This window comes from Crotalus tigris, unplaced genomic scaffold (assembly GCF_016545835.1).
Source record: "Crotalus tigris isolate CLP2741 ecotype Arizona unplaced genomic scaffold, ASM1654583v1 scf7180000024437.13266115, whole genome shotgun sequence".
NCBI lineage: Eukaryota > Metazoa > Chordata > Lepidosauria > Squamata > Viperidae > Crotalus > Crotalus tigris.
Genome location: NW_024100606.1, coordinates 759279 through 784784, shown reverse-complemented (window position 1 = coordinate 784784; position 25506 = coordinate 759279). Strand labels below are relative to the sequence as shown.

At 39.9% G+C, this 25506-nt stretch overlaps 1 protein-coding gene across 1 annotated transcript in view; it reads left to right on the top strand.

The window, feature by feature from the left end:
* Positions 1-889: 889 nt before the first annotated feature.
* The window catches only part of TXNRD3 (thioredoxin reductase 3), a 43311-nt gene continuing 18694 nt past the window's right edge, over positions 890-25506 (top strand). Inside the window, exons 1-4 of the mRNA XM_039331468.1 lie at positions 890-2547; positions 15802-15862; positions 24153-24262; positions 24942-25061. Of these exons, the coding sequence (XP_039187402.1) occupies positions 2425-2547; positions 15802-15862; positions 24153-24262; positions 24942-25061 (414 nt within the window). The 5' untranslated portion in view covers positions 890-2424. The remainder of the gene's footprint in view (positions 2548-15801; positions 15863-24152; positions 24263-24941; positions 25062-25506) is intronic.

Sequence of the window (25506 nt, the reverse complement as noted above, 5' to 3'; positions counted from 1 at the left end):
CTAGAAAGAGTGCAGAAAAGAGTAACAAATATGGTTAGGGGACTGGAAGCTAAAACATTTGAAGAATAGTTGCAGGAATTGGGTATATCTAGTTTCTTGAAAAGGACTAGGGGTGACATGATAAGTGTTCCAATATCCAAGGGGCTGTCACAAAGATGAGGGAGTTGACTTATTCTCCAAAGCATCTGAAGGCAGGAAAGAAGCAATAGGTGGAAACTAATCAAGGAGAGAATCAACCTAGAAATAAGGAAAAAATTCCTGACAGTTAGAACAATTAATCAGTGGCATAACTTGCTTCCAGAAGTTGTGGATGGTCCAACACTGAAGGTGTTTAAGAAGAAATTGGACAACTATTTGTCTGAAATGGTATATGATTTGCTGCTTGAGCAGGGGGTTAGACTAGAAGACCTCCTAGGATCCTTCCAACTGTTATTTTGTTAAAAGAATAAAAATAAAAATCGTAATCAAGATATAGTTAAAAGGAGGGAACAGGATGTACGCAGAGGGGGGGGATTGCCTCTTAATTCAACAACCACCCTGGAAATGTGATATCTTAGGGTACCAGGCATTCTGGCAAAGGTAGGTCTTGGCTGTGGGGTTGATCAGTTTTCAATGTGTGATACAGGCTTGGCATAATGAGCGAACAGTGAAATAAAAAAAAGAATGAGTAAAGAGTGACTGAAAGAAGAGACTCATACTAATAAACAGCAGGAAATAATTCAGCCAACTAAGCACACAGCAATGGATATTAGAATAGTTAATATAATGTCAACTTATCCAATGAAAAGTAAACAGAAAACAATTGCCCATCATTAAGATGGAGATGCTTTGTGTTTAGTCATCATTTTTTTGCATATTTTGTACTCACACTAATTTATCAGTTCTGGGATGCATTGTATGTAACCTTCATCCTAAGACCTTATGCCTGTTTCTGCTTGAAATAGGCTCTTGTCCTTTGTACACGTTAGGGGAGGGAGAAAGAGAGTCAAAAAGCCATCTTGGTGGTTGCAAATGTGTGATCAAAGACCTGAGCATGAATATGTGTATGCATGAGGCTGATGCACATAGAGAAGATGGGTAGGACTTTGATTGTACAGGCAAGCCCTCCATCTTGGCTTTTTTTTTTTAAACTCTCCTCCCCTTTTGACTATCACTTCCTTCATAGCAATTTGCACACTCTATATCGTGTGATCTTTTCTTTTCATCTTGACTTTTAGAGGTATCCTGTACTCCCAGTAACCTACGGAGACCCTTAAGGTTCTATTTCTAGTGCTACCACTACTAAAGTGAAGGCATTAGTATTCTTTTCTCAAAGCTGGCCTTACTGCAGCTCTCCCATAATCGGGAGATAATAAATGTTTCCAGCACATGGGGAATTTTTTTTGTATGTTTTAGTCTGAAATTTCTATTTAGACTGTCTTTCCTCTCATATTCCAATCACTCTCCTGTCCTGTACTTCAGTTTTAATTTAAATTTAACTTCTGCATTTCCTAATCTTTAGAATTATTCTAGGATTTTTTTTTTAACCGGATAAATGATAAGCCCAAAGTTAGTATGCAGAACGAAGCTTGGATTCATAAACTTTCTCAGTAGAACAAACTTCCTTAATCCAGACCTTCCTTCAATCATCCCACTTATTCGATAGTGGTATTTTGGTTTGTAGACAGTTATTGAAAACTGCTCAAAGTCATTAAGGAATGTACAATAGCAATTATTGTGGATACAGAATAATCTGGAAATATCCTGCAACCAGGCATCTACCAAAAAAAGACATTTCTTCATACTTCATACTGAAAGCTTGCATTTTTCTATACTCCAGAGACCAAGTGCAAAGGATCTTTTCATAATCAAATAAAAATCTCCCATGTTTCCTATACTGCATTACATTACTATTTGCAATACAAAAAACGTTTGCACTGTACATGGACATAATAGTTGCAGGACTTTTTTCGGATACTTGAAAATAGGCATATGTCAATTAAGTTCCCAAATAGAACCCAAATGTTGTCCCACTAGTTACTCGATGGGGCGCTGAAACCTTGTTTCACGCGCCTCAGAGGCCGGAAGGGGCGGCGCAAATTACCAACTCCATCATAATCCGTTTCGCTTTCTGTCTGGTCGCTCTTGTGTGGTGGGCCCGCCCTCTCCGGTTTCGTCTTCGGCGATTTTGCCCTCGCAACCTCCCCTCCCCCCCGAAAAGCGCCAAGTAAACTTCACCTTCCCCCTCCCCTTTCTTATTGGACAAGGAGGAGGCGGGCGAGAGGCGGGGTTAAGGGCCGGGCTCCCGCGGACCGGGCCGCGCATGCACGAGAGTGAAACTGAGCGCCTGGACGGAGGTGACCGCATAGTTGAGATCTGCCGGCGTCCGCTGCTGCTGTTGCTGTTGTTTCTTCGGCCTCCGTCGGGGATAGACGAGGGCCCGCCATGCCGCCTCCGGGTCAAGTCCGTCTCCCAGACCTAGATGCGGTGAAGCTCCGCGTCCGAAGCCTAATCAGCACCCACTGGGTGATGATCTTCAGCAAGAGCTACTGCCCCTTCTGCAGGAAGGTGAGGGGGGGGAGAGAGGAAGCAGGAGTTACCGTGGCAACGATCCTTTCTCGCTGTGGGACCCTCTTGCCGCCGTTTCGGTTTCTGCTTGTGTCGGGTCAGTCGGGGATTCCTCGTATAGAGAGACACATGCACACGCTTCCGTTGCCATTTCCCGTTTCTTGCTGGTCAGTGAGCTCTTCCCTTCTGGAGGCGTTGAACAGCCTCTTCCGCTATCTGGAGGAATGGAGTATGGCCAGTGGTGGCATTCAAATATGCGAACAACCGGTTCTCTGTGTGGATGCCGCTTCCGGAAGTCCATTCCGGGCCTGGGCAAGAAAAAATTAGTTACCGGTTCTGCCGAACTGGTGACAACTGGCTGAATCCCACCACTGGGCATGGCGCAAGCTAGACCTTCCTCTCTGTGGCTTCTTCCATGCTTTCGCGCCAGGGAAATCGGGGCAGGCCGGAAGACAGGAGTGACATAATAGGGCGTCTGGGTTAACCTCTTGGTGAAGGCTCCAAAGTAATAATTGGGCAAAGAAAACTTTTGGGTAGTGATTACAGGCACCTGGCTAGAGACCAGGAGAACATGGATTCTTGTACTGCTTTAGACATTAAGCCAACTGGTTCAATCATTCTTGAGAGGATGGGTTTTGTAATACCTGTAATACATGGTGGCCAACACTCAGCCCTCCAGAAAAGACGGTGTTGAACCACTTTTGAAATTTTGCCAAGAAAACTATGTCCAGGCAATGCCTGATGTCCACACTGGTGATTTTTTGGAGACAATCCCCCACTCCCAAAATTGGAGCCCAAATCCACTTTGCCTTGCTAAGTTTTCTCTAAAATGATTGATGATTCATCATCAACCTAAATTGGAAATCCCAGGTGGAGTCACAGTGCCAGAATTTCCAAGGCCTTTATTAAGAAATGTTGTGCTGCACATTCTTTGGAAAGAAGTTTCATTGAAAGGACGTAAAATGTGCCTTTGACAATTTGTCAAACGTGTGTTCATATATGAAATTCCACTTGTATTTACATAGCTTATTTGTCATGCTTATGCCATATGTTCAGATGTTCAGAAAGATTTAAAATATTCAGAGGAGAGAAGGTGCAATACTTGTATGATGAAAATTAAAATAATGGTAATTAAGTGTGGATTAAAACATAGGATCCAATCTGGGTCGGTTACCAGGAGCAGAGGTTTATTCTTTCGATCATTCTGGTGATAGAAGTTCCCTGAGGATGGGCTCCAGCACAAGTCCAAAAGCTCGGAAGACTAAATCACTGGTCCTGGTGACAAACCCAGATTAGATCCTGCAACAATATCCTGGCACATGTATATTTGCCTTCATGCATAAAATATGATATAATTTTTTTTTTTCCCTTTAGTATATCATTTCTGAACTCCCACATTCAGGTTGTTGGGATATAGATTTTCTTCATGGAAATAGGATTGATTGTACCATCAGTAGTTAATTGTTTATTTGTTGCCACACAGGCTTTAAGGCTAATTTTGTAAACTAATACTCTATATAAAAGGAATTCTGGAAATCATGAAGAAACAGCTTGTTGTTGAGTAACACTGCTTATACAACAGCTTGTCTTGTACAACTCTCACTAATATGATGCTGCACTCTGTGTTGAGTATCTTTCTGGGCCTAGGAAGACATTAATATAATGAGTCATGGTAGAAATTCAACTCTGGTAATTAAATGCTATCATGATATACTTAACAGGACCAAAAGTGAATAAGCATTGGCTAGAATATGTTAATCTTGCAGTATCTCTAAAGAAGTAGAAAATATGAGTTGGATAAAGAGAATGAAATTATACAAGGAAAAAAACTAATTTATAGTTTCATATGTTGTAGAAATGTAAAATTGAAAGGCAATATAGGGAAGAAAATATACTGAATACAAAAAATCTTAGGTTTAAGAAAGTATAAATACATCAAAAGGGCACAAAGTTTTTCATGCTTTATTTCTGTATGGCTGCATTTAAACTGCAGGTGGAACCAGATCAAAATCTATAAATAAGTACAAATTAAAACAACTAAACACAATCCCATCATTGTGAAATAATTTTGGGAGGAGCTTTAGAGGCTATACTCAAGGATTTCAGAATACGCAGGTGATTCCTGAGTCAAATTAGATGCGGACTTTTTGGTAATATTGACAGTATGAATTGAGAAATTCTTCCAAGATAGGATTTCACTGAATCTTATTTGCATGCAGTTAAAAAGATTCTCCATTAGTTCTTCCTTATTCATTTACTAATGCATTAAAAAAAACCTTTAAAGTGGAGTTTCTTTCTGATGGCTTGATTGGATTAAGAATCAATTCAAAATGTTTATTTGGCCTATTACTAAAAAAATAGGGGGTTATATTATTACTTTACAAATGTTCCTGAAAGTTTCAAACAAAATCAGTTAAATGTACTTCTGAATAGATAGGTATGTCTTGAATTCAGAAATCTACTTAAGAAAGTTTAATTGTTTTTATGGTTCTATTTTTTGTTATCTTCGTGTTTTTCATAATCCAGAAGAAGGGATATTTATAACATCTTCAAAAATAGGTATGGTCATGAATGATTATGGTACAATTCTGTATATGCAGCACTGGATAATAATAGAAAAACAGAGAAAAGCAGCTGTACTTAAATTATATTGAATTGCTGTTCTCTCTGTGTCTGTGGGGGGGAGGGGGGAGAGACAGAGATGGTTATATTTCCTGCAGTGAACAGATTGGCTGCTAGACTCAGAGCCACTGTATATTGCAATCTTTTCCAGATTCTTGAGTTGTCTTTGTCCATCTTAACTATTTCCACTAAAGTAATTTCCAATCAACTTTCAAATTACCATGTGAGCTGAGTAAATATTGATGTGAGTTATCATCAATACTTAAGTCTCATGGATCTTCCCAGTTCTTACAAAGATAAATTCTGACCAAAAGTACAGATATGGAAGGTGCCTTCAAGATATTAATAGAACTCATCAAATCATGTGTACCCAGAGTGATCTCAACAAGAGAAGTCTTCAATACAATCAAAGCCTTCAGTTGCTTCCATTTCTTTCAGCCAGCAATAGTGTTTTGGTATAGGAAGAAAAAAAAATTACATTTGAACTTTTCCTGTCTGTTTTTCAGTTAACTGCCCTTCTATTTCTGATAGTGGATTTTCAAATGTTCTGGTTTCCCACAATTTCATTTTTTTTTTCTTGCTACCAATACTTTTTCCCCATCTCCTTTAGCTGTTTATCAGCATGCTTGGTTTGCAGTTTTCCTTGATTAATAACATCTCCCATAAAATAGTAAGTGTCTTTTAGGTATGGAGATGAAACCATAGCCTCTGTCTCCCAGTTCTCTTCAATTTACAATAGTAATGTCTGCCTTACATGTACCACAGTTGACATTATTTGTAATGTATAGTGTGCTAGCAAAAAATGGTAGAGTTTCCTAGTCCCAAGTGGTGAATATCTCCCCATATTTTATCTCTGGAACTGGTTTAGCAAACAGTTTAGATACTAATCTTTTAGCATTAGGTTATTTAAAAACCCTGCCTTCTATTCTGCTAAGTAATTAAATCAAATTATTCTCTTGTGCTTGACATAAATTATAGTATCTGGCTTCTAGCTATATTTTAACTTAAATATCACTTAAGCCACAAATTGGAAGCAATACTGTTGCTTTGCTGAGTTTCGTCAGTTATTTGTAGCTTTGGTGTGTACAAAGCCTATTTGCTTAACAGAAATGTTATCTGCAGGCAATAAAAGAACTGGGATTCAAAAGCAGGGAAAGAGACCCATTTTCAATATTCTCTCTCTTTTTTTTTTACCATCCACATTATTCTGGACAGACCCATAATCCTGCAGAGAAAATTTCCATAATGATACAGAGGGAATAGCAATCTTTATATTTAATGGGTAATATTTATGAAACTTCCTTTTTCATATGTGGAATAGTGTCAAGATATTGATTTAATAGCTAATCAGCTTATATAATATAAGATGTAAGATATGATGAGAATGACTCAGCAGGATTTGTGTCTCTTTAAGAGCATTTAAAGGAAGACTCTGCTGATGTGTTCTCTCTCTTCCATTTCCTGCTGTAATTGTGGTTTGTTGGATCCTCCTGAATTAGCACGTGTATGTATATTGTTCCTGGTGTATGATAAAGTAGATAGTGTAAGATAAACCACCATTGAATACAAACCACTGTTTACTGTGTTCACTCCTGGGTTATCTCAACGCAATAAGTTTGTGCACACTCTGACAGGTTATGGGCCCAGAGAGAGGAGAAACCCAGTGAGAGCTTGACCCAGAGCCAGAGGAGTTAAGGTTTGTGGTGGTAGCAGGCAACATGGACTCCATTAGCGTAATGGGAGGAGTTTCATAGTATCTCGTCTGAATGAGACAAACTACCTCTCCTGGTGTCTAAAAATGGAGATGTACCTGCGAAGGGAGGAGTTGTGGATGATAGTTACTGATCCATCTGCAGCCGTGGATGATTGGGACCGGAGAAAGAATGAGAAAGCATTGGCCAGCATAATCCTGAGTTTGGAGGATAGCCAGCTGATACATGTGAGAGGTCTCCAGTCTGCTAAAGAGTGCTGGGAAGCTTTGCGCAATATGTACGTGAGAGAGACTGCGAGCAGCAAAGTAATGCTGACAAGAAAGCTATATAAGGCCCAACTGAAATCAGGTGAGAGCATGTCTATGCATTTGCAGTCCATGAGAAAGACATTCTTAGAATTAGAAGAAAATGGAATGTCTTTCACTGAGGCACACAAGGTATATGTAGCGCTCAGTTCATTGGATACTTCATGGGACATCATAGTGACCAGTTTAGAGTCCATGCAGGAGAGGAACTTAACCATGAATTATTTGACTGGCCAGGTGCTGGAGGAGGAACAGAAACGTCTGGAAAGGCAGCAGAGAGAAGATGACGAGTACGCACAGACCAGGCCTAGAACTACAAAGAAGCCAGTAGGGCAGCCAAGAACATTTGCATGGTGAAACGCTGGTTCAAGTGTGGTTCTACAGAGCATCTCTAGAGACACTGCCCTGAGAGGAGAAACAGGAGCAGTGAGACAAGGTCGTGGAGCTACACAACTGACATTTTCCCTGGCAGCAACTTTAACGGAGAAAAACACTTGGTTGTTGGACAGTGGGTCAAGTTAGCATATTGCAAATGAGCCACAAATGTTTTCAAACCTAAGATCAGCGAAGCAAACATTTGTTAGCTTGATTAATGGACAACAGTCTGCTGTTAAAGGGGAAGGCAAAGTTTAACTGGTATTAGAGGAACATTGGAAAATGTATTATATGTACCAGAGTTAGACCATAATTTACTCAGTATTTCGAACTTAGATAATATGGGGTATGAAGTACTGTTTGCAAAAGGTCAATACACCATCAGGAAAGGTGGGGGGGATTTATGCACAGGCTGTTAAGCTGGATAATTTATATGTGTTAGGGAAGCAGCAGGATGTTTGTGCACAAACAGTTACAAACACTCCCACGCATGATAATTGTGTACGTCTATTACCCAGGAGATTAGGTCATGCAAGTTTTAGAGTGCTGCAAAGGATTCCAGACCTAGCTGAGGGACTTAATATTAAGCAATGCAACACATATTTAGATTGCGCTATTTGTAAGGAGTCAAAGTCCAGAGTGTATCCTGTACGTAAGAAAAGCTCAAGGCAAACAGACTTTTGCAGTTAATACATGCTGATTTAATTGGTCCTATGGCACCCTCTCTAGGAGGAGCTAGGTACATACTAGTCTTAGTAGATGACTACACCAGATAATGGGTTTTGCTATTTATTAAAGAGCAAAACAGAAGTTCCATAATAATTCAGGCAATGGATGAATTTTGTAGAGCGAAGATATGCCCATAAAGTATGCCAGCTGCAAACAGACAGGGGAACAGAGTTCATGTCTGACAATTTCCAAAAGTGGTTGAGGAACTTAGGCATAAGGCATAGACATACGAATCCGGATGTCACAGGTTCCGACTAATGAAGTACTTCAAAGAACTTTCAGGCATGTTTCCTAAAGTCTTTATTACAGAGCTACAATTTTGCCGGTCACCATCATGGACTTATTGATGCCAGAATCTGACTTCCTCTCGCTGGCATCAATCTTTTCTTGCTAAACCCCTCCCTTGTCTTGCAGTCACAAGTCACATTATCCAATTAGTGTGAAGGTCAAAAGTTTACTTCCTCTTTCTTTCCCGGGCTTTCTCCCCCCCACACACTCTAAGCTATGTATTAACCCAGTAATTACCAGACAGTTTTGCATATTGTCAAAGCAAGAATATACAGTATTTGCAGCATTGACACCGTACTCACCAGTAGAAAATGTAGTTGCTGAAGAGAGGAATGGCATATTGCAAACCATGAAAGACTTACAGCTGGCAGATGCAGGAATGAGTAAAAGGTACTGGGGGAAAGCCATGAAAACAGCCAACTATTTAGTAAACAGGGTATGGAGTGTTGCTATAAATGAAACTCCATATTACCTGTTATATGGAAGGGAACCTTCCTTGGCTCACCTAAGGACATTTGTCAGTTATGCCTGGGTGCATATTCCCAAAAGTACCAGAAGTACAAGAACCTAGGTTTGTTGGATATGAGCCAGGTTCCAAAGAGTATAGATTCACAGATGGAACAAAGAAAGTTGTGGTTTCAAGGTCTGGTTTTGCAGACCAAAACAATTGGGATTGGGTGCATGCTAACACCAAGGTGTTCATGCCAACATGTAGCACTAGTTCTCAGGAAGAAGAGGCCACACAAAGCCCAATGAAGAAAGAACAGGATAGCAGGTCAGAAATAGTAGGAATAGAAGAGGATAGACCTGAGATAAAGAGAGAAGTCACAGGAACAGGTGATACCGAGGAGGTCTGAATGTAGTAATAAAGGTGTATCTCCTGATCGGTTCTCAGCAAGTGGGGTTAGAGCGTATAGTGTAAGGCAGACATGTCAAACTCATGACGTCATGTGACATCATGCAACGTATTGGGACTGCTTTGCCATTCCTGGCAAAGGGGTGGGCGCAGCTTCCACGTGATGTGTCCGGCCCGTGGGTCGGCAGGTTTGACACCCCTGGTGTAAGATATGAAACCCATAATTACCAAGAGATGATGTCAATGCCTAAAACAGAACAGGATAAATGGAAGGAAGCTATGGATAGAGAAATGGAGTCTATGAATATGCATCAGGAGTTTACTCTTATGAGATTACCAGAAGGACAAAAGGCCGTGGAATATAAATGGGCATGTAAAAAGAAGTTTTTTCACAATAATGAACTGCCGTATAAAGCACGGTTAGTTACGCAAGGATTTACACAGAGACAAAATGTTCATTAGCATTGGCTTTAGCAACTGCACTTAGTCATACAATATATCATTTCAATATTATCACTGCATATTTAAACGCTGAGTTAGAAGAAGCTGTGCCAATATTTGAGGACCATGTTGCATGTATAAATATGGCAAAAGGAGAACATATCAGAAGCAGAAGCAAACACGTAGACATAAAATATTGTAATGTCAGGGAGGCTGTAAAGGATAAACTGATAAAGTTACAGCATTGTTCCACTAACAGTAATATAGCCAAGAGGTTGACTAAGCCTTTAAATGCAGGCAAGAATCAAGAGTATATAAAAGCATTTGGGTTAATAGCTGTTTAGCTTTAATTGGGAGGAGTGTCAAGGTATTGATTTAACAGCTAACCAGCTTATGTAATGTAAAATGTAATGATGAGAATGACTTAGCAGGATTTGTGTCTTTTTAAGAGCATTTGTATAAAGGGAAGGCTTTACTCCTGGGTTCACTCTTGGGTTATCTCTGCATTCACATCCTGTGGTTTCTAAGAAAATATAGCTTTGGGTACCATAATATATTTTAAGTGAAATAATTTATGAATTAAGTTATAGATTTTTATTTATTGCTGTCGTTACTGCTGAATGTCAGCTTGTTGGCTGTGTTGTACTGCAGTTTGGTATTAAGCTTCATATACAGTGGGGCAAAAAAGTATTTAGTCAGCCACCAGTTGTGCAAGTTCTCCCACTTAAAAAGACGAGAGAGGCCTGTAATTGTCATCATAGGTAGATCTCAACTATGAGAGACAAAATGAGAAAACAAATCCAGACAATCACATTGTATATGGTCACCTACAAACAAGCAAGATAGACCTGTAACCTCTTTAAGAGGCTCCTCTGTCCTCCACTCATTACCTGTATTAATGGCACCTGTTTGAACTTGTTATCAGTATAAAAGACACCTGTCCACAACCTCAAACAGTCACACTCCAAACTCCACTATGGTGAAGACCAAAGAGCTGTCGAAGGACACCAGAAACAAAACTGTAGACCTGCACCAGGCTGGGAAGACTGAATCTGCAATAGGCAAGCAGCTTGGTGTGAAGAAATCAACTGTGGGAGCAATAATTAGAAAATGGAAGACATACAAGACCACTGATAATCTCCCTCGATCTGGGGCTCCACGCAAGATCTCATCCCGTGGGGTCAACATGATCACAAGAACGGTGAGCAAAAATCCCAGAACCACACAGGGGGACCTAGTGAATGACCTGCAGAGAGCTGGGACCAACGTAACAAAGGCAACCATCAGTAACACACTACGCCGCCAGGGACTCAGATCCTGCAATGCCAGATGTGTCCCCCTGCTTAAGCCAGTACATGTCCGGGCCCATCTGAAGTTTGCTAGAGAGCATTTGGATGATCCAGAAGAGGATTGGGAGAATGTCATATGGTCAGATGAAACCAAAGTAGAACTGTTTGATAGAAACACAACTCGTCTTGTTTGGAGGAGAGAGAATGCTGAGTTGCATCCAAAGAACACCATACCTACTGTGAAGCATGGGGGTGGCAACATCATGCTTTGGGGCTGTTTCTCTGCAAAGGGACCAGGACAACTGATCCGTGTACAGGAAAGAATGAATGGGGCCATATATCGTGAGATTTTGAGTGCAAACCTCCTTCCATCAGCAAGGGCATTGAAGATGAAACGTGGTTTGGTCTTTCACCATGACAATGATCCCAAACACACCACCCTGGCAACAAAGGAATGGCTTCGTAAGAAGCATTTCAAGGTCCTGGAGTGGCCTAGCCAGTCTCCAGATCTCAACCCCATAGAAAACCTTTGGAGGGAATTGAAAGTCCGTGTTGCCCAGCGACAGCCTGAAAACATCACTGCTCTAGAGGAGATCTGCATGGAGGAATGGGCCAACATACCAGCAACTGTGTGTGCCAACCTTGTGAAGACTTACAGAAAATGTTTGACCTCTGTCATTGCCAACAAAGGATATATAACAAAGTATTGAGATGAACTTTTGATATTGACCACATACCGTATATGCCGGCGTATAAGACGACTTCCGGAAGCGCTAAACTCGGTGCCAAAGACGGGGGTCATCTTATACGCCGGAAATACTGGTAGTTTCCAGCATATAAGACGACATTCTAGGAAAGTGACTCAGCGATAAAGACAGGGGTCGTCTTATACGCCGAGTTGCCTAATATGCCGGCATATACGGTACTTATTTTCCACCATAATTTGCAAATAAATTCTTTCCAAATCAAACAATGTGATTGTCTGGATTTGTTTTCTCATTTTGTCTCTCATAGTTGAGGTCTGCCTATGATGACAGTTACAGGCCTCTCTCATCTTTTTAAGTGGGAGAACTTGCACAACTGGTGGCTGACTAAATACTTTTTTGCCCCACTGTACTTGTTATCACCTTAAGATGTCTGAAGGAAAAAGAAGCAACTACAATACATAACTGACCTTTAGGGCTATGCATGTTTCAGAAATGATTCTGAACAAGTGCTTTGGAATATGTGCATATGTGAGCTTAATCAAGTGCTCAAAGCAGCTGAATTTTTTTCCAGGCTTAACGACTTGTGCCAATTCCCAGTGCTTTCCCATTGGGCAAAACCAGTTGGAACCATGTGTAAAAAGTGCTTGATGGAGAAACTGTTTGCAAGGGGGGTTTTCTTTTCCCAGCTTTGCACAAAGGGGCTTGCCTTTGCCAGGTTTATACAAGGGGTCTTCTTAGCATGCCTTGCCAGCAGCAGGAGCAAGAAGATAGAGAAGGTCAGGTGGGATGGCGGAGCACAGGGCAACATGGTTCTCAGAGAGCTGGGGTAGGGTGGGATGACTGTGACTTCCCAGGATGTGGCAAGCTGTTGTATACTTCTAGGGCTGCTTGCCACCTCACCAGGTAGAGTGCAGAGTGACCAAAGAGCAGAGATGCGAGAAAGATAGGCGGGAGAAGTTGAAGTGCCCCTGTGATAGGAAAGTGCAGGTGGCTACTAAGCACCCAAATTTTGATCACGGGACCCAGGGGTGCTGAAACAGCCGTGAGTTTAAGGGCTGGTTGTAAGTCCCTTTTTTCAATACAGTTGGGATTTCAAGCAGTTGAAAGAATAGCTGTAAGTCGAGAATTACCTGCAGCTTTTTAAAAAGAAGTTAACTCATACAGTTTCTGATGTTCCTTGAATCATTTTGATCCATACGCCAACCTACTAGCCATTTTCAGTGCAATGGCATGTGCAATTACCTTGTAACTTTTAAGCGTCACTAAGTTCAGTGCTAGTTATTTGACGTCATGTTTGTGTTTACATGATGGTTTCATCAGTGAGTGGCTGAAAAATTTATACTTGGATGAATAAAATATTTAAAAAGTTAAATTATTTTAAATTATTCTTTAAACTACATTAAAACCATTGGGTTCTATTCCTTCTCCTCCCCCCCCCAAAAAAAAACCAGTTAAAACTCTTGGTCATATTAGCAGAAGGAATTGCTATTACCCCACTAGACCTTTGGAGAATATTATCTGTACAAGAAAGAAAAAAGTCGTATTAGCAATTAATGTAAATTAAAAGAGCTGCTACCCTAAGGCTGTAAGTTTAAGAAATGTTTAAGTGTTTAAAGCAGACACATTTTACACAGTAAATGGCACTCTGAAAACGGAGGTGGTAAATAAGGTTCACTACATAAACACCAAGCATCAGTTAATTTATTCTCATTCCATACCTTCAGAGTACCTAATAACACATTTACTCCTAGTTTAAAGAATTTTTTTTAATAAGGGGTTGTGTGCTCATTTTCTGTCTGTTATTGGTTGTGCTTGTATTCCATATACATTATTTCTGGTAATTTAAATTGCAGATTTAATTTTCTGCATCACGCAAAGCTTTCAGTATTTTCAAGTGTCAAATTGCTGCCTATAGGCTACCACAGAAATTGGAACCTGAACTGCACGATGTCACATGACTGCATTGCTTAGTGATGGCATTCCCAGTTGCTATTGTAACCTCAGTACCATGCAGGTTGTTAAGTGAGGACCACATATGGCTGTGATGTGGGAAGAGGTGGGGGTCCCAGACAAGCAGGCTAGTGAATGAGAGCTATGGGCAGATAGGTACTATGGAACATGGACAGTTATTATTCAGTGCTACCATCACTGTAACTTTACACAATTGCTGGTTGTATCCCAAAGACCTCCTGTATTGCTTATTTTGAAGTGGTCATAGATGTAAAAGCAAATCTATAGATTGACATCATAGGTTTTCTGTTTTAATATATTTTACCATTAAGGTATTTTACACATTGAAACAACGAAAGCTTTTAATTTCTGTTTTACCTAAAACAATTATTTATTTAAAATTTGCAGAACTTTATTTAATCTTTGGATTGATCAGACAAAAGACAGCATGCAAAAATATTCTTGTCAACCAGTCAGTTCTTTTATATGAGGCACATCCAAGATAAGAAAGTATTGATTTCTTTGAGATTGCTTGCTTCAGATAATGATACAAGTCACATTTAGCTATATCATATGGAACTTCAGTTTCACCTTCCTTCTGAGTTCAGAGGAGGATGGAATGTAGCAAATTGCTTTATGGCCAAATTGCTCTACCATTCTGAGATTAGCTATCTTTTTATCTGGAATAGTTGTGTAATGTCTTTAATAAGCTGTTGTTATGTGTAAAGTAATTACTACCGTATTTTCCAGTGTATAAGACGGCTGGGCGTATAAGACGACCCCCGACTTTTGAGAAGATTTTCATGGTTTAGAAAGTCGTCTTATACGCCGGAAAATACGGTAATTTCATTTTAGAATTAACCAAGGACTTTAATTAGAACTTAGTGGCAAACTCTCACAGCTAGAACATCCACAGTATTCATTTCCCCTTAATTCTCTTGTCCCTCTAGAAAGCCTCACTTGGTAAACATGCCGTTCTCCCACATAGTAGTTTCTACCCTTAGTCTAATTCCTCATTGATTTTGCTTATGGGAAACTGGCAGGGAGTGTTGGAAATCACAATCATGTGACCATAGCTATGATGATGCCACAACTTTGCAAATACACCTGGGGTGAAGATCCTTGGAATTTCAATTACAAAGGAGTAATGTGTTCCTGTTTTTATACATAATCTTTAAGACAGCAGATTTGACGTACCTTGATTCAAAAACTGTTGTGCTGTGATGCACAGTTTGAATTAATTACAGGTTACAAACAGACAAGAGAGTTTTAGCATATATAGATGACTGGAAGATGACGTAACAGAATATTATGTTTGAATGTGGCCTTAAACTGCAGTGGGGGACAAATATTCTGTGGGTACAAAAAAAAGGGACATTGTTCGTGTTAGAAGTTGCTAATATCAGTAAAACAGGTGGATTTGGAGTTTCCTTAGAAAAACAGAATGCAAGCTCAGAAGAAATGAGTTAGCTCATTCTGTAGTTAAGATCTCCCCATATTGTTATCAGATCTCTCATTCCTGTAGTAAAGGGTTTTTTTATAATTTACCATGCTTTTGTAAGTTTTATGTATCATTTCTAGAAGGTGTATAACCTGTAACTCAGGGCTCTTCCTCATTCTTCTGGCAAGAGCCCAGTGATCACCTTAGTTGTACCTGAGGATAAAAGATACTTTGTTCCATCTGTTTCCCAATGCTTTGGTTCCTTATTTAAGTGAGCATTTTCCCCACACTTTCTAATGGTTATGTATATTTAAAAAACAAGCTAATGATTTTTTGTACAAAAAATAAATATACAAAGATCAAAACTGGCATCCCTAAATACAGTATATTTTAAGCAATGCTGTAGGCAGCCATTACTAAGCAATAATTTGTTTATTTTAAATGCTTGTTTAATCTAAAGCAGCATTGTTCCAAGAGGAACAGAAATACTAGTTTTATGATTTTTCCTATTTCCTTATCAGAATTTATTTTTTTTACAGGTGAAAGATCTCTTTCATTCTCTGGGAGTAGAATATAGTGCTCTGGAACTTGACAAGATTGGTAAGGATAATATCGATCTCTACAAAACAGAATTCAAACTTTCTCCAACTAGAATATGTAATAAAGTGGTACAACTTTTCCAGACTTTGTTTTGAACAAATAGCTCTTAAAATTCATACTGAAGCTTTTTGTGAATTTCTTCCATCTCTGGATTTATACGGTCCCTTCCCTCTCAAAAAAGTGTATATGTTGCTTGATAACTTGTTAAAAAATCATCTAAACTAGAGTCCCTCCAATTGGTACCTGTGGACAATTATTTTGTGCCTATCAGGTTCCCTGCTGTTCCTTTAAGCAACTGGGACTGGAATATTGTAAATCTGTGCCAACTCTTCAGCATCATTTTAACTCCTAAAATGCCTGACCCTGGGAGGAAAAAAAAGGTTGCAGGTAATTGTTTTCTTTGACAATGTAGAAAGACTTATGATAAGGATAAAGACTAGCAAGGATGATAGAGAACATTCTGTGGAGGATCAAACACTGGTAAGCCAATCATCATTTGTGTACATGGGGATATGTCTTGCATGCAATAACTTATGCTTTACATCATATCCATTCTTAATCTGTTCAGTTATATTGATCTGGCTTATTCTGATGAGAATTATTAACAAAGATTTTGCTTTGTTTCTTTCATATGTTACAGAGTACATAATATAACAAAAGATTTTTTATCACATTTTTCTCCCCCCCCCAAAAAGAATAAAAGATTATCTAAAAATGTTTTTCAAATATACTATACTGCAGTTTGGCTTACAGTTCTCTCTCTCTCTCTCTCTCTCTCTCTCTCTCTCTCTCTCTCTCTCTATATATATATATATATATATATATATATATATATATATATATATATATATGTAGCCCACGTAAAATTGGAAGTGTCTTGGCGACGTTTCGACGAAGTCCCATTCGTCATCTTCAGGCTGGTGCTTTCAGCTTCGTGCCTCGAGCAGCAGTGTGTGGTCTTGGCTGTTTCTTCCTTTTAACTGCCAGTGGAGGTCTGAACTGAGTGGGTGGGAGCTTGGCTGTGTTCTGATTGGGTGGAGGTGTGTTCTGATTGGTTAGGGGCTTGGCTGTGCTCTGATTGGCTGGGCCAAGCCCCTAACCAATCAGAACACACCTCCACCCAATCAGAACACAGCCAAGCTCCCACCCAATCAGTTCATACCTCCACTGGCAGTTAAAAGGAAGAAACAGCCAAGACCACACACTGCTGCTCGAGGCACGAAGCTGAAAGCACCAGCCTGAAGATGACGAATGGGACTTTGTCGAAACGTCGCCAAGACACTTCCAATTTTACGCGGGAGAAAACCCGAACAACCAAAGACCTACATACAAACACCCGCGAAAACCTCAGAATATATATATATATATATATATATATATATATATATATATATATATATATATATATATATATATATATATATATAGTTAATAATGCTAAAAATATGAACCCTGGGAGTATTCATATCAAGAAATAAAATGAACACCAGGGTAGTAAAACTATAAAAGTTTAATTAAAAAGCGCCAAGCTTTCGCTGTCCCTGCCGGCATCATCAGGGCTAGAGCGCCAGAAAGTGTGAGAGTTTTTTTATAGGCAAGTCAGAGTCTGCGCCCGGCTCCTCGATCTCGTCACCGGGCCTAATTGATTCAACTGCGCTTGATTGGTTTGCTTCCTCCTATTCCTCTTAGTTACGTGTGTGTTGTCGTCTCTCCTCCTTTCTTTCGATTCTGGGGTGGGTGGGATAACTCCCCTACCGTTCAAATTATCTCTGTTCTGAAAAAGAAAGAGTAGCCTTGAATCAACTCAGAAAGGATGACACCATTGTCATATTCCCAGCTGATAAGGGGAGGGCAACTGTTGTCATGGACAAAGGGGTGTATATAAATAAGGCGCTGGAATTGCTACAGGACAGTGCTGCTTATAGAATAGTGAGTAAAGATCCCTCCACTACGTTAAGGAACCGCACCAACAAGCTTCTTGATGACTTAAAACGGAATGGGAGGATGGGGGAAGATGTGTTAAAAAGGGTACGCCCTGGCGATTCAGCCCTTGCCAGGTTTTATGGTTTGCCTAAAATACACAAATCCAACGTCCCCCTCCGTCCCATTGTCGCATTTAGGGGTACGCCCACCTCTGAACTGGCCAAGTGGCTGAGCATACGTATCTGCCACTTGACCAGTAATAGTAATACCACTGTGAGATCGGCAGGTGAGTTCCTCAATAAAATTAGGGCCCTGAGGGTGGAGGAAGATGAACTCATGGTCTCCTTTGATGTGGTCTCTTTATTTACTTCTATCCCGCAAGAACTTGCGATTACAGCTTTAAGAGACCGGTTGAATCAAGGAGACCAGGAACAACATCAGGACTCCCTCCAGACAGAAGACCTTATAAAATTGATGGGAGTCTGCTTAAACACCTACTTCACCTTTCAGGGCACTATATTTGAACAGATCAAGGGAACTCCAATGGGGTCGCCGATCTCCAGCATAATAGCAGAGGTGGTGCTCCAACGTTTAGAACACATAGCGATGGCCCAATACCAACCTAAGTTTTGGGCCCGCTATGTGGACGACACGTTTGTAGTCGTCAAGAAGCAACACAAGACTGACTTTATGGGCATTTTGAATTCGGTATACCCAGACATCCAGTTCACCATGGAGGAAGAAAATCAGGGCACATTAGCATTCTTGGATGTACTGGTGCAGCGCCAACTGGATGGATGTCTGACCACCAGGGTATACCGAAAATCAACATGTACGGATAGGATTCTCCACTTTGAGAGCAACCATCCGACAGCCCATAAAGCCAGCTGTGTTAAAATCCTATTTAAACGCGTGGAATCACATTGCAGCACTGCCAAAGCAAAGAGGGAGGAAAGAAACCATCTTTTCCAAATATGTAAGCGCAACGGGTATCCGGCAAAATTTGTTAACCGGTTCAGTAAATCATCTGAACCCCGGAATAACCCTGCACCCCAAGAACCCACACCCCAGACAACCACACGAGTTACCCTCCCCTATATCCATAATATCTCAGAGGCTACAGCGAGAATCTTGGCACCATACAACATACAAGTAGCGCACAAACCAAATCAAACGCTACGAGCAGCCATCATGCGCCCTAAGGACCCACTCCCCAGCATGGAAAGATCGGCAGTCATATACAAGATTGATTGTATGGACTGCCCATGTAACTATGTTGGGGAGACTGCCAAACGGGTAAAGACCAGGGTCCACGAGCATAAATTGGCAGTAAGAAGGGGGGGACCAATACTCCCAGATATGGGCTCACATGGCAGAATTGGGCCATAGATTCAATTTCAGTGAAGTTAGCGTGCTAGCAAGTGACAATACCAAGGGAGGCCGCCTACTTAGGGAGGCGTGGCTCTCTAATAATAGCTCTATTAATCGACACATCGACCTGTGTCCAGCATATATGGTGTTAAGATCGTGGAGTGCGACCAACCAGCTGTCCCATTACCGACGACCTAATAACAACCCGGATAATATCAAGGAGAATATGCCAACCCCCCAACTGGCTCGGTGTAGGCCAGATGAGGAAGAGCAATTATGGAGCATCCCTACCACTCTTACAACACCAGCACAGATCCAAAGGAACAGCAGAATGAATCTGGCAGCCTGCCTACGCCTGGAAAGAAGCGAGGCAACCGATCTGGAGAGGAGGAGACGACCCCTCCACTCAGCTGAGACGGCCGGATTGAGGATGTGTGAAGTGCGGAGCGAAGCCAGCGACGGACTTACGGACGCTTTAGAGAACTCCGAAGACCCCCACGATGCGCACATGGGCATGAACGACGTCAGAAGGGAGAGGAGAGCGAAAGAGAAGCACGGCGGCACTCAAGAAGATCGTAATTCCACTACCTCCCCCAGACCGAGCCTCCGAATTATAACGCGTACGAAAGGAACACAGGAGGCTCAGGAAAGGGGGAGGAGGAGTAAGACGACTGAATGTAAGTACAGTCAGGGGACCACCCCCCCAGTAGACAAACAACCCATCAACCTATCCCAGATCACCAGCATATCGCAACCAACTCAGAGCGACTTACAGGATTGCCCAGATGACAGTTGGATGGGAGGAGAAAGTACTAAAGTTAAAAGAGAAGGCTATCGCAAAAAGAACAGCCAAGCGGAGGATGATTGGGAAAGGAAGGGGAGGTGTACATTACCACTCAAACCTGATGGGGAGGATGGGTTGAAGAACAGAGATAATTTGAACGGTAGGGGAGTTATCCCACCCACCCCAGAATCGAAAGAAAGGAGGAGAGACGACAACACACACGTAACTAAGAGGAATAGGAGGAAGCAAACCAATCAAGCGCAGTTGAATCAATTAGGCCCAGTGACGAGATCGAGGAGCCGGGCGCAGACTCTGACTTGCCTATAAAAAAACTCTCACACTTTCTGGCACTCTAGCCCTGATGATGCCGGCAGGGACGGCGAAAGCTTGGCGCTTTTTAATTAAACTTTTATAGTTTTACTACCCTGGTGTTCATTTTATTTCTATATATATATATATATATATATATATATATATATATATATATATATATATATATATATATATATATATATATATCGCGGTTATTCGGGTTTTCTCCCACGTAAAATTGGAAATGTCTTGGTGACGTTTCGACAAAGTCTCATTCATCTTCTTCAGGCTGGTGCTTTCGGCTTCGTGCTTCTAGGAGCAATGTGTGATTGTACCTGTTTCCTCCTTTTAACTGCCAGGGGGGTATGAACTGATTGGATGAGAGCTTGGCTGTGTTTTGATTGGATGGAGGTGTATTCTGATTGGTTAGGAGCTTGGCTGTGCTCTGATTGACTGGGGGGTTGGCTGTGCTCTGATTGGCTGGGGGAGTGTTCTGTTTGGGTGGGGGCTTTGTTGTGCTCAGGTTAGTCTGAGTTGCAGGGGGGGTTTAAAATGGTGAACTGCATTGCTATTTTTTTGGCTTCGCGTTCGTGATCGTGCCTCATCTTCATGGTGGGTGTCAGTTTGCTTCATGTATGGATTGGAGGGGTTTAAAGTGGCTAATGATGCAGCTGTAGTCTGGCTTCTGGTTTGTGGTCGTGCCTTATCATCGGTGTGGCTTTGGGTTTGCTTTTTGCGTGGATGTGTGGTGGTGACATCCTGTGTGGTTTTTGTGAGTGTGGGTCTGGTGTCATTTTTTGTGTTAGGGAGTCGTTTGTCAATAAGGGCGGGTTTCCAAATGGCTGGTAGGCGGGAGGTATCATCTCGTTTGTTCATGCTGTGTGGGCGTTTTTCTATCTCGATGGCTTCTCTGATTATTCTGTTATTAAAATGTTCAGTTTTGGCGATAGTTCTGGTCTTTTTAAAGTCAGTTTCATGTCCTGTGATTTTAAGGTGTTGGACCAGGGAAGAAGTTGGTTCCTCTTTTTAGACTGAGTTTTTATGTTCTTCAATGCGTGCACTTATTCTTCTGTTGGTTTGTCCGATATATGTGGTGGGACAAGTGGTGCATGGGATTTCGTATACTCCTTGATTTTGAACTGGTATAGCTATTTCGAGTTCCATTAACTCTCTTCAGAGGTGCATGGGATTTCGTATACTCCTTGATTTTCTAATTCAGTTATTCGAGAAAACCCGAATAACCAAAGACCTACATATATATATATATATATATATATATATATATATATATATATATATATATATATATATAACAAAGAATAAAGAGAGAACTGGTATAGCTATTTCGAGTTCCGTTAACTCTCTTCAGCCAGACTTACTCTTCTGAGATTCGAACCTGGGCTTATCTGCATGTTAGGCAGTTGTTATAACCTCTAAGCCACAGGTTCTCTCCCACTCTGTTAGCTATCAGGAGAGAGACAGGGGGAGGAGATTTTTACCTTGAATGTAAAATGATGTCGCAGTTGGCGACTGCTGCTTGTGGATGGCTCTAGATTGATACAGGCAAAAGAAAAAGAAAAAGAAGATTTCTTTCTCCCATATTTGGGCTTACAGGGTGTACATTCAAGGTAAATATATATACATACATACATACATACATACATACATACATACATACATACATACATACACACAGTGTAAAATAAAATAATACACTTGCCATAAGGATTTGGCTGAAAAATAACCACCACTTTGCTGTGAAGGTTCTGAGGTTTTGCTTGATAAAAAAAATACAGGAAACCAGAAGTTTCCTTCTAGCTTTACCTTTTTATTCAGCTGAACAAAGACGGGCTTCTCTAAAAGAGAGAAAAAGCCCCAAATATCAGAAAAGCCTTATTTTTATACCTTCTTTGATTATATAAGTAATTCACCCAGCAAAGCTGACACACGCAAGATAAAGACTTTGCTCTTTAAGGCTGGCTCACTGTAGATAAGAAGGAAGAAAGCAGAAGTAGCTAAAAATGTTCCTTTTTGGGTGGTTTAGGTGCTTCCCTAAGACACCTTATGTGGGTTAGGATATTGGGTGTTTCCTTTGCTGCCCTTTTATGACCTTGCATTCATGATTCTGCAAGTGGCCAGAGATAGCGGGGCCATCTGCACGTATTCACAATTGATACTGTCCCCTAAGTCTGGGTCAACAACTTTGAGGAAATACTTTCTCCATAAGCTAAAATTTCTGTCCTATGTTGCAATATATTTATGGTATTTCTCTTTAGCTTTTCATCTTTTGTTTGGTGGTATCTGTTACTGTATATGTTAATTGAGAAACCAGCCAGATAGGACAAGCAAGTTCTTGTCTTCTGTATAATTGCCGGATGTGGTAACTAAGTGGGAAGATGTACAGAACTTTGAACTACATCTCTGCATTCCTAGATTTTGAATTCTGTAAAACAGATTTTTATCTGTTAGCTTATTTCTGTTTTATTAAGTTAGCAGTGGTTGACTCTAGTTGTGTTGACCCAAACCAGTATGTTTCAAAACAGCTCACTCCTAAAAAGAACTTTACTGTATAAATCCAGTGATGGAATATTAAATAGGAATTATTAATTCCTAATAAACTTGTAGTGCAAGAAAACATTTTTTAAGAAAGTGATTCGGTCTGAATTTCTTTTCCACCTATCTTCCTTCTTTAGCTTGAAGATTTGGTAGAGATTTTGTTTCAGTTATATTTTATATTAATTGTGTTTTGCCTTATCTCAGCCTTAATAAATCTGATTGATTCTGTTCTTCATTTTATCAGGCCAGTTTTAAATTGGGACTTAAAGGTTCTTAACTTTTTGGGTTACTAGGCATAACTGGGTTTTTTTGAAAGCAAGTTCAGAAAGTTATATTTTAAAGGCACACCATATAAGTACTCATAACTCCTTTCTAGTTGTATTTTCTATGCATTGTTATGAGCCCAGAGGCATGCTTATAAGTAAAAATGAGTGATGATTTAATTCTAGTTTTCCCTTCTTCCCCCTTTTTTCCCCTTAATTACAAGAGCCCAAAACTATGTTTTAAAAATCTGGAGAGCTTGGCAGTTATCAAGGGTGGAATTGGTATACTAATCCTTTAACATTGTTTTGGGAATCAGTGATAATGAAGCTGTTTTGTTTTTACTAGCTATTATTGAGAATAACTAACTCTACAATATATGAAGCAAAATTAGCGCAAGATGGAATGGTCTTTCTTCTTTATGACTAAACTGGATGAGAACAAGAACATTAATGCTGGTTTTTTTTTTTTAGATTTGCTGCATTTAACTGTTACAAGTCTGAAGTCTCAAAGGTATTTTTTTCAAAAGGCAACTGGACTGCTTTTTCCCTGAGGAAGATATTTTGCTTCTTCTCTAAGAAGCTTCATCAGTTCTGGCAGGATGGTGGGGGCTAGTCTGACAGGACTAGTCAAAATTAATTATTCTACCGACCCACCATCCTTCCAGACCCGATGAAGCTTCTTGGATGAGAAATGAAACATCTTCAGGGGAAAAAAATAGTCCAATTGCCTTTTGAAAAGGTATTTTTGAGACAACTATGACCAGGATGACTAAGAATCTCCACAGACATTTACAAGTCTGAAGGACATTTTTATTCGTAGACTCTTAAAACATGTTTCAGTTTTAGATTAACCAGCTTTTAATGTGTACTTTTATATGGAGAATTAATAAGTCTTCAGTTAGTGAATGAATATTTTTATTAATTCTTTCAGATCTTGTTTTGCAATAGACATGGATATTTTAATTAGAGACGTCTTACTACTTGAATGGATCTTAACAGGCGGTGGTAGTGCTCTTTATGCTGAACAATAAATCAGTGAACTTTACTGTTATAAACTTTATTTTCCCTTTATAAATTCTAGATGATGGACCAAGTATCCAGGAAGTATTGCTAGAATTGACGAGCCAAAGGACTGTCCCCAATGTGTTTATAAATGGAAACCATATTGGTGGATGTGATCAAACTTTTCAAGTAATCTTCAACTTTTTTCTCTTATGTATGAAAATAACTGTGACTCACATTTTTAAGCAGTTCCCCAATAGATTACTTTCACAAATTCTGGTTATTACTGAAATAAATTATTGTAAAGAATAACATGCACACGAATATAGGATGTGTGCATTCAACATATTCTTTTTTCTTTGAAAATTGAAAATGTAGAATCTGCTTTTCCTAATATCTTTTTGTGTTGTTCTCTAGAGCTATATCTTACATTAATTGCTTAAAAATGAATTTTCTACTTGTAGTATTTATCATGTCTTAAAGCTCAAGAAAGCACTGATATTCAGTATGGTTGCTAATCTGGTTAGTTGTATTCTGTTAGCTAAACAGACCTTGATGATCAGCATCAAGATTTATCTAGTGTCCTTCTACTCATAGAAGCAAGTAGGGTTTATATGAATGGAAAGGGAATGAAGGCAATTTTCAGGATTCTTTTTATATTAAGGCTCTTCACTTTTCCAGACGATCATCTGACTTCTGAAGGGGAAATTGTAAAAGTCCCTTTCATTTCCAGAAATGTTCATGGGATCAAACAGCCAGCCCCAAAAGGAAGAAACCCATTAGATATAGCCTAAGAGTTATGTATTTGACATTTAAGAAAACTAATAAAAGATTCATCCTTTTTTAATAAGCTATGTTTTTATTGCAGGCTTACCACGATGGTACATTGCAGAAGCTTTTAGGGAATGGAAAGGGTGAAGAGATGGAATCGTATGATTATGACCTAATTATTATTGGTGGTGGTTCTGGTGGACTTGCTTGTTCCAAGGTATGTCATCAATGTTACTTCTATGTTTTAGTTTTTTAAAATTCAGATTCATCCTATTGGTTATGATAGATAGATAGATAGATAGATAGATAGATAGATAGATAGATAGATAGATAGATAGATAGACAGACAGACAGACAGACAGACAGACAGACAGACAGCTTCATCAGTATTTCATATTGATGTTGAACCAATATGCAAACCAGTTTGCTTACATCATAGTGTTAAGGTAGCTCTTGGGGAGATAGAGTGAAGCTGCAGTCCTACATAGAGTCCTATATGTAAACTTCATCAAATACCATGGGATATGTACCTTAGTCACTACACATCAGTTTTTGCTGCAAATGGATATAGATATTCATGTATTGGCCTTTTTTGGCCTGGTGATTTCCATATTGAACTATAATTTTCCTCAATCCGGTTCATTATGAAAATTTTAACTATT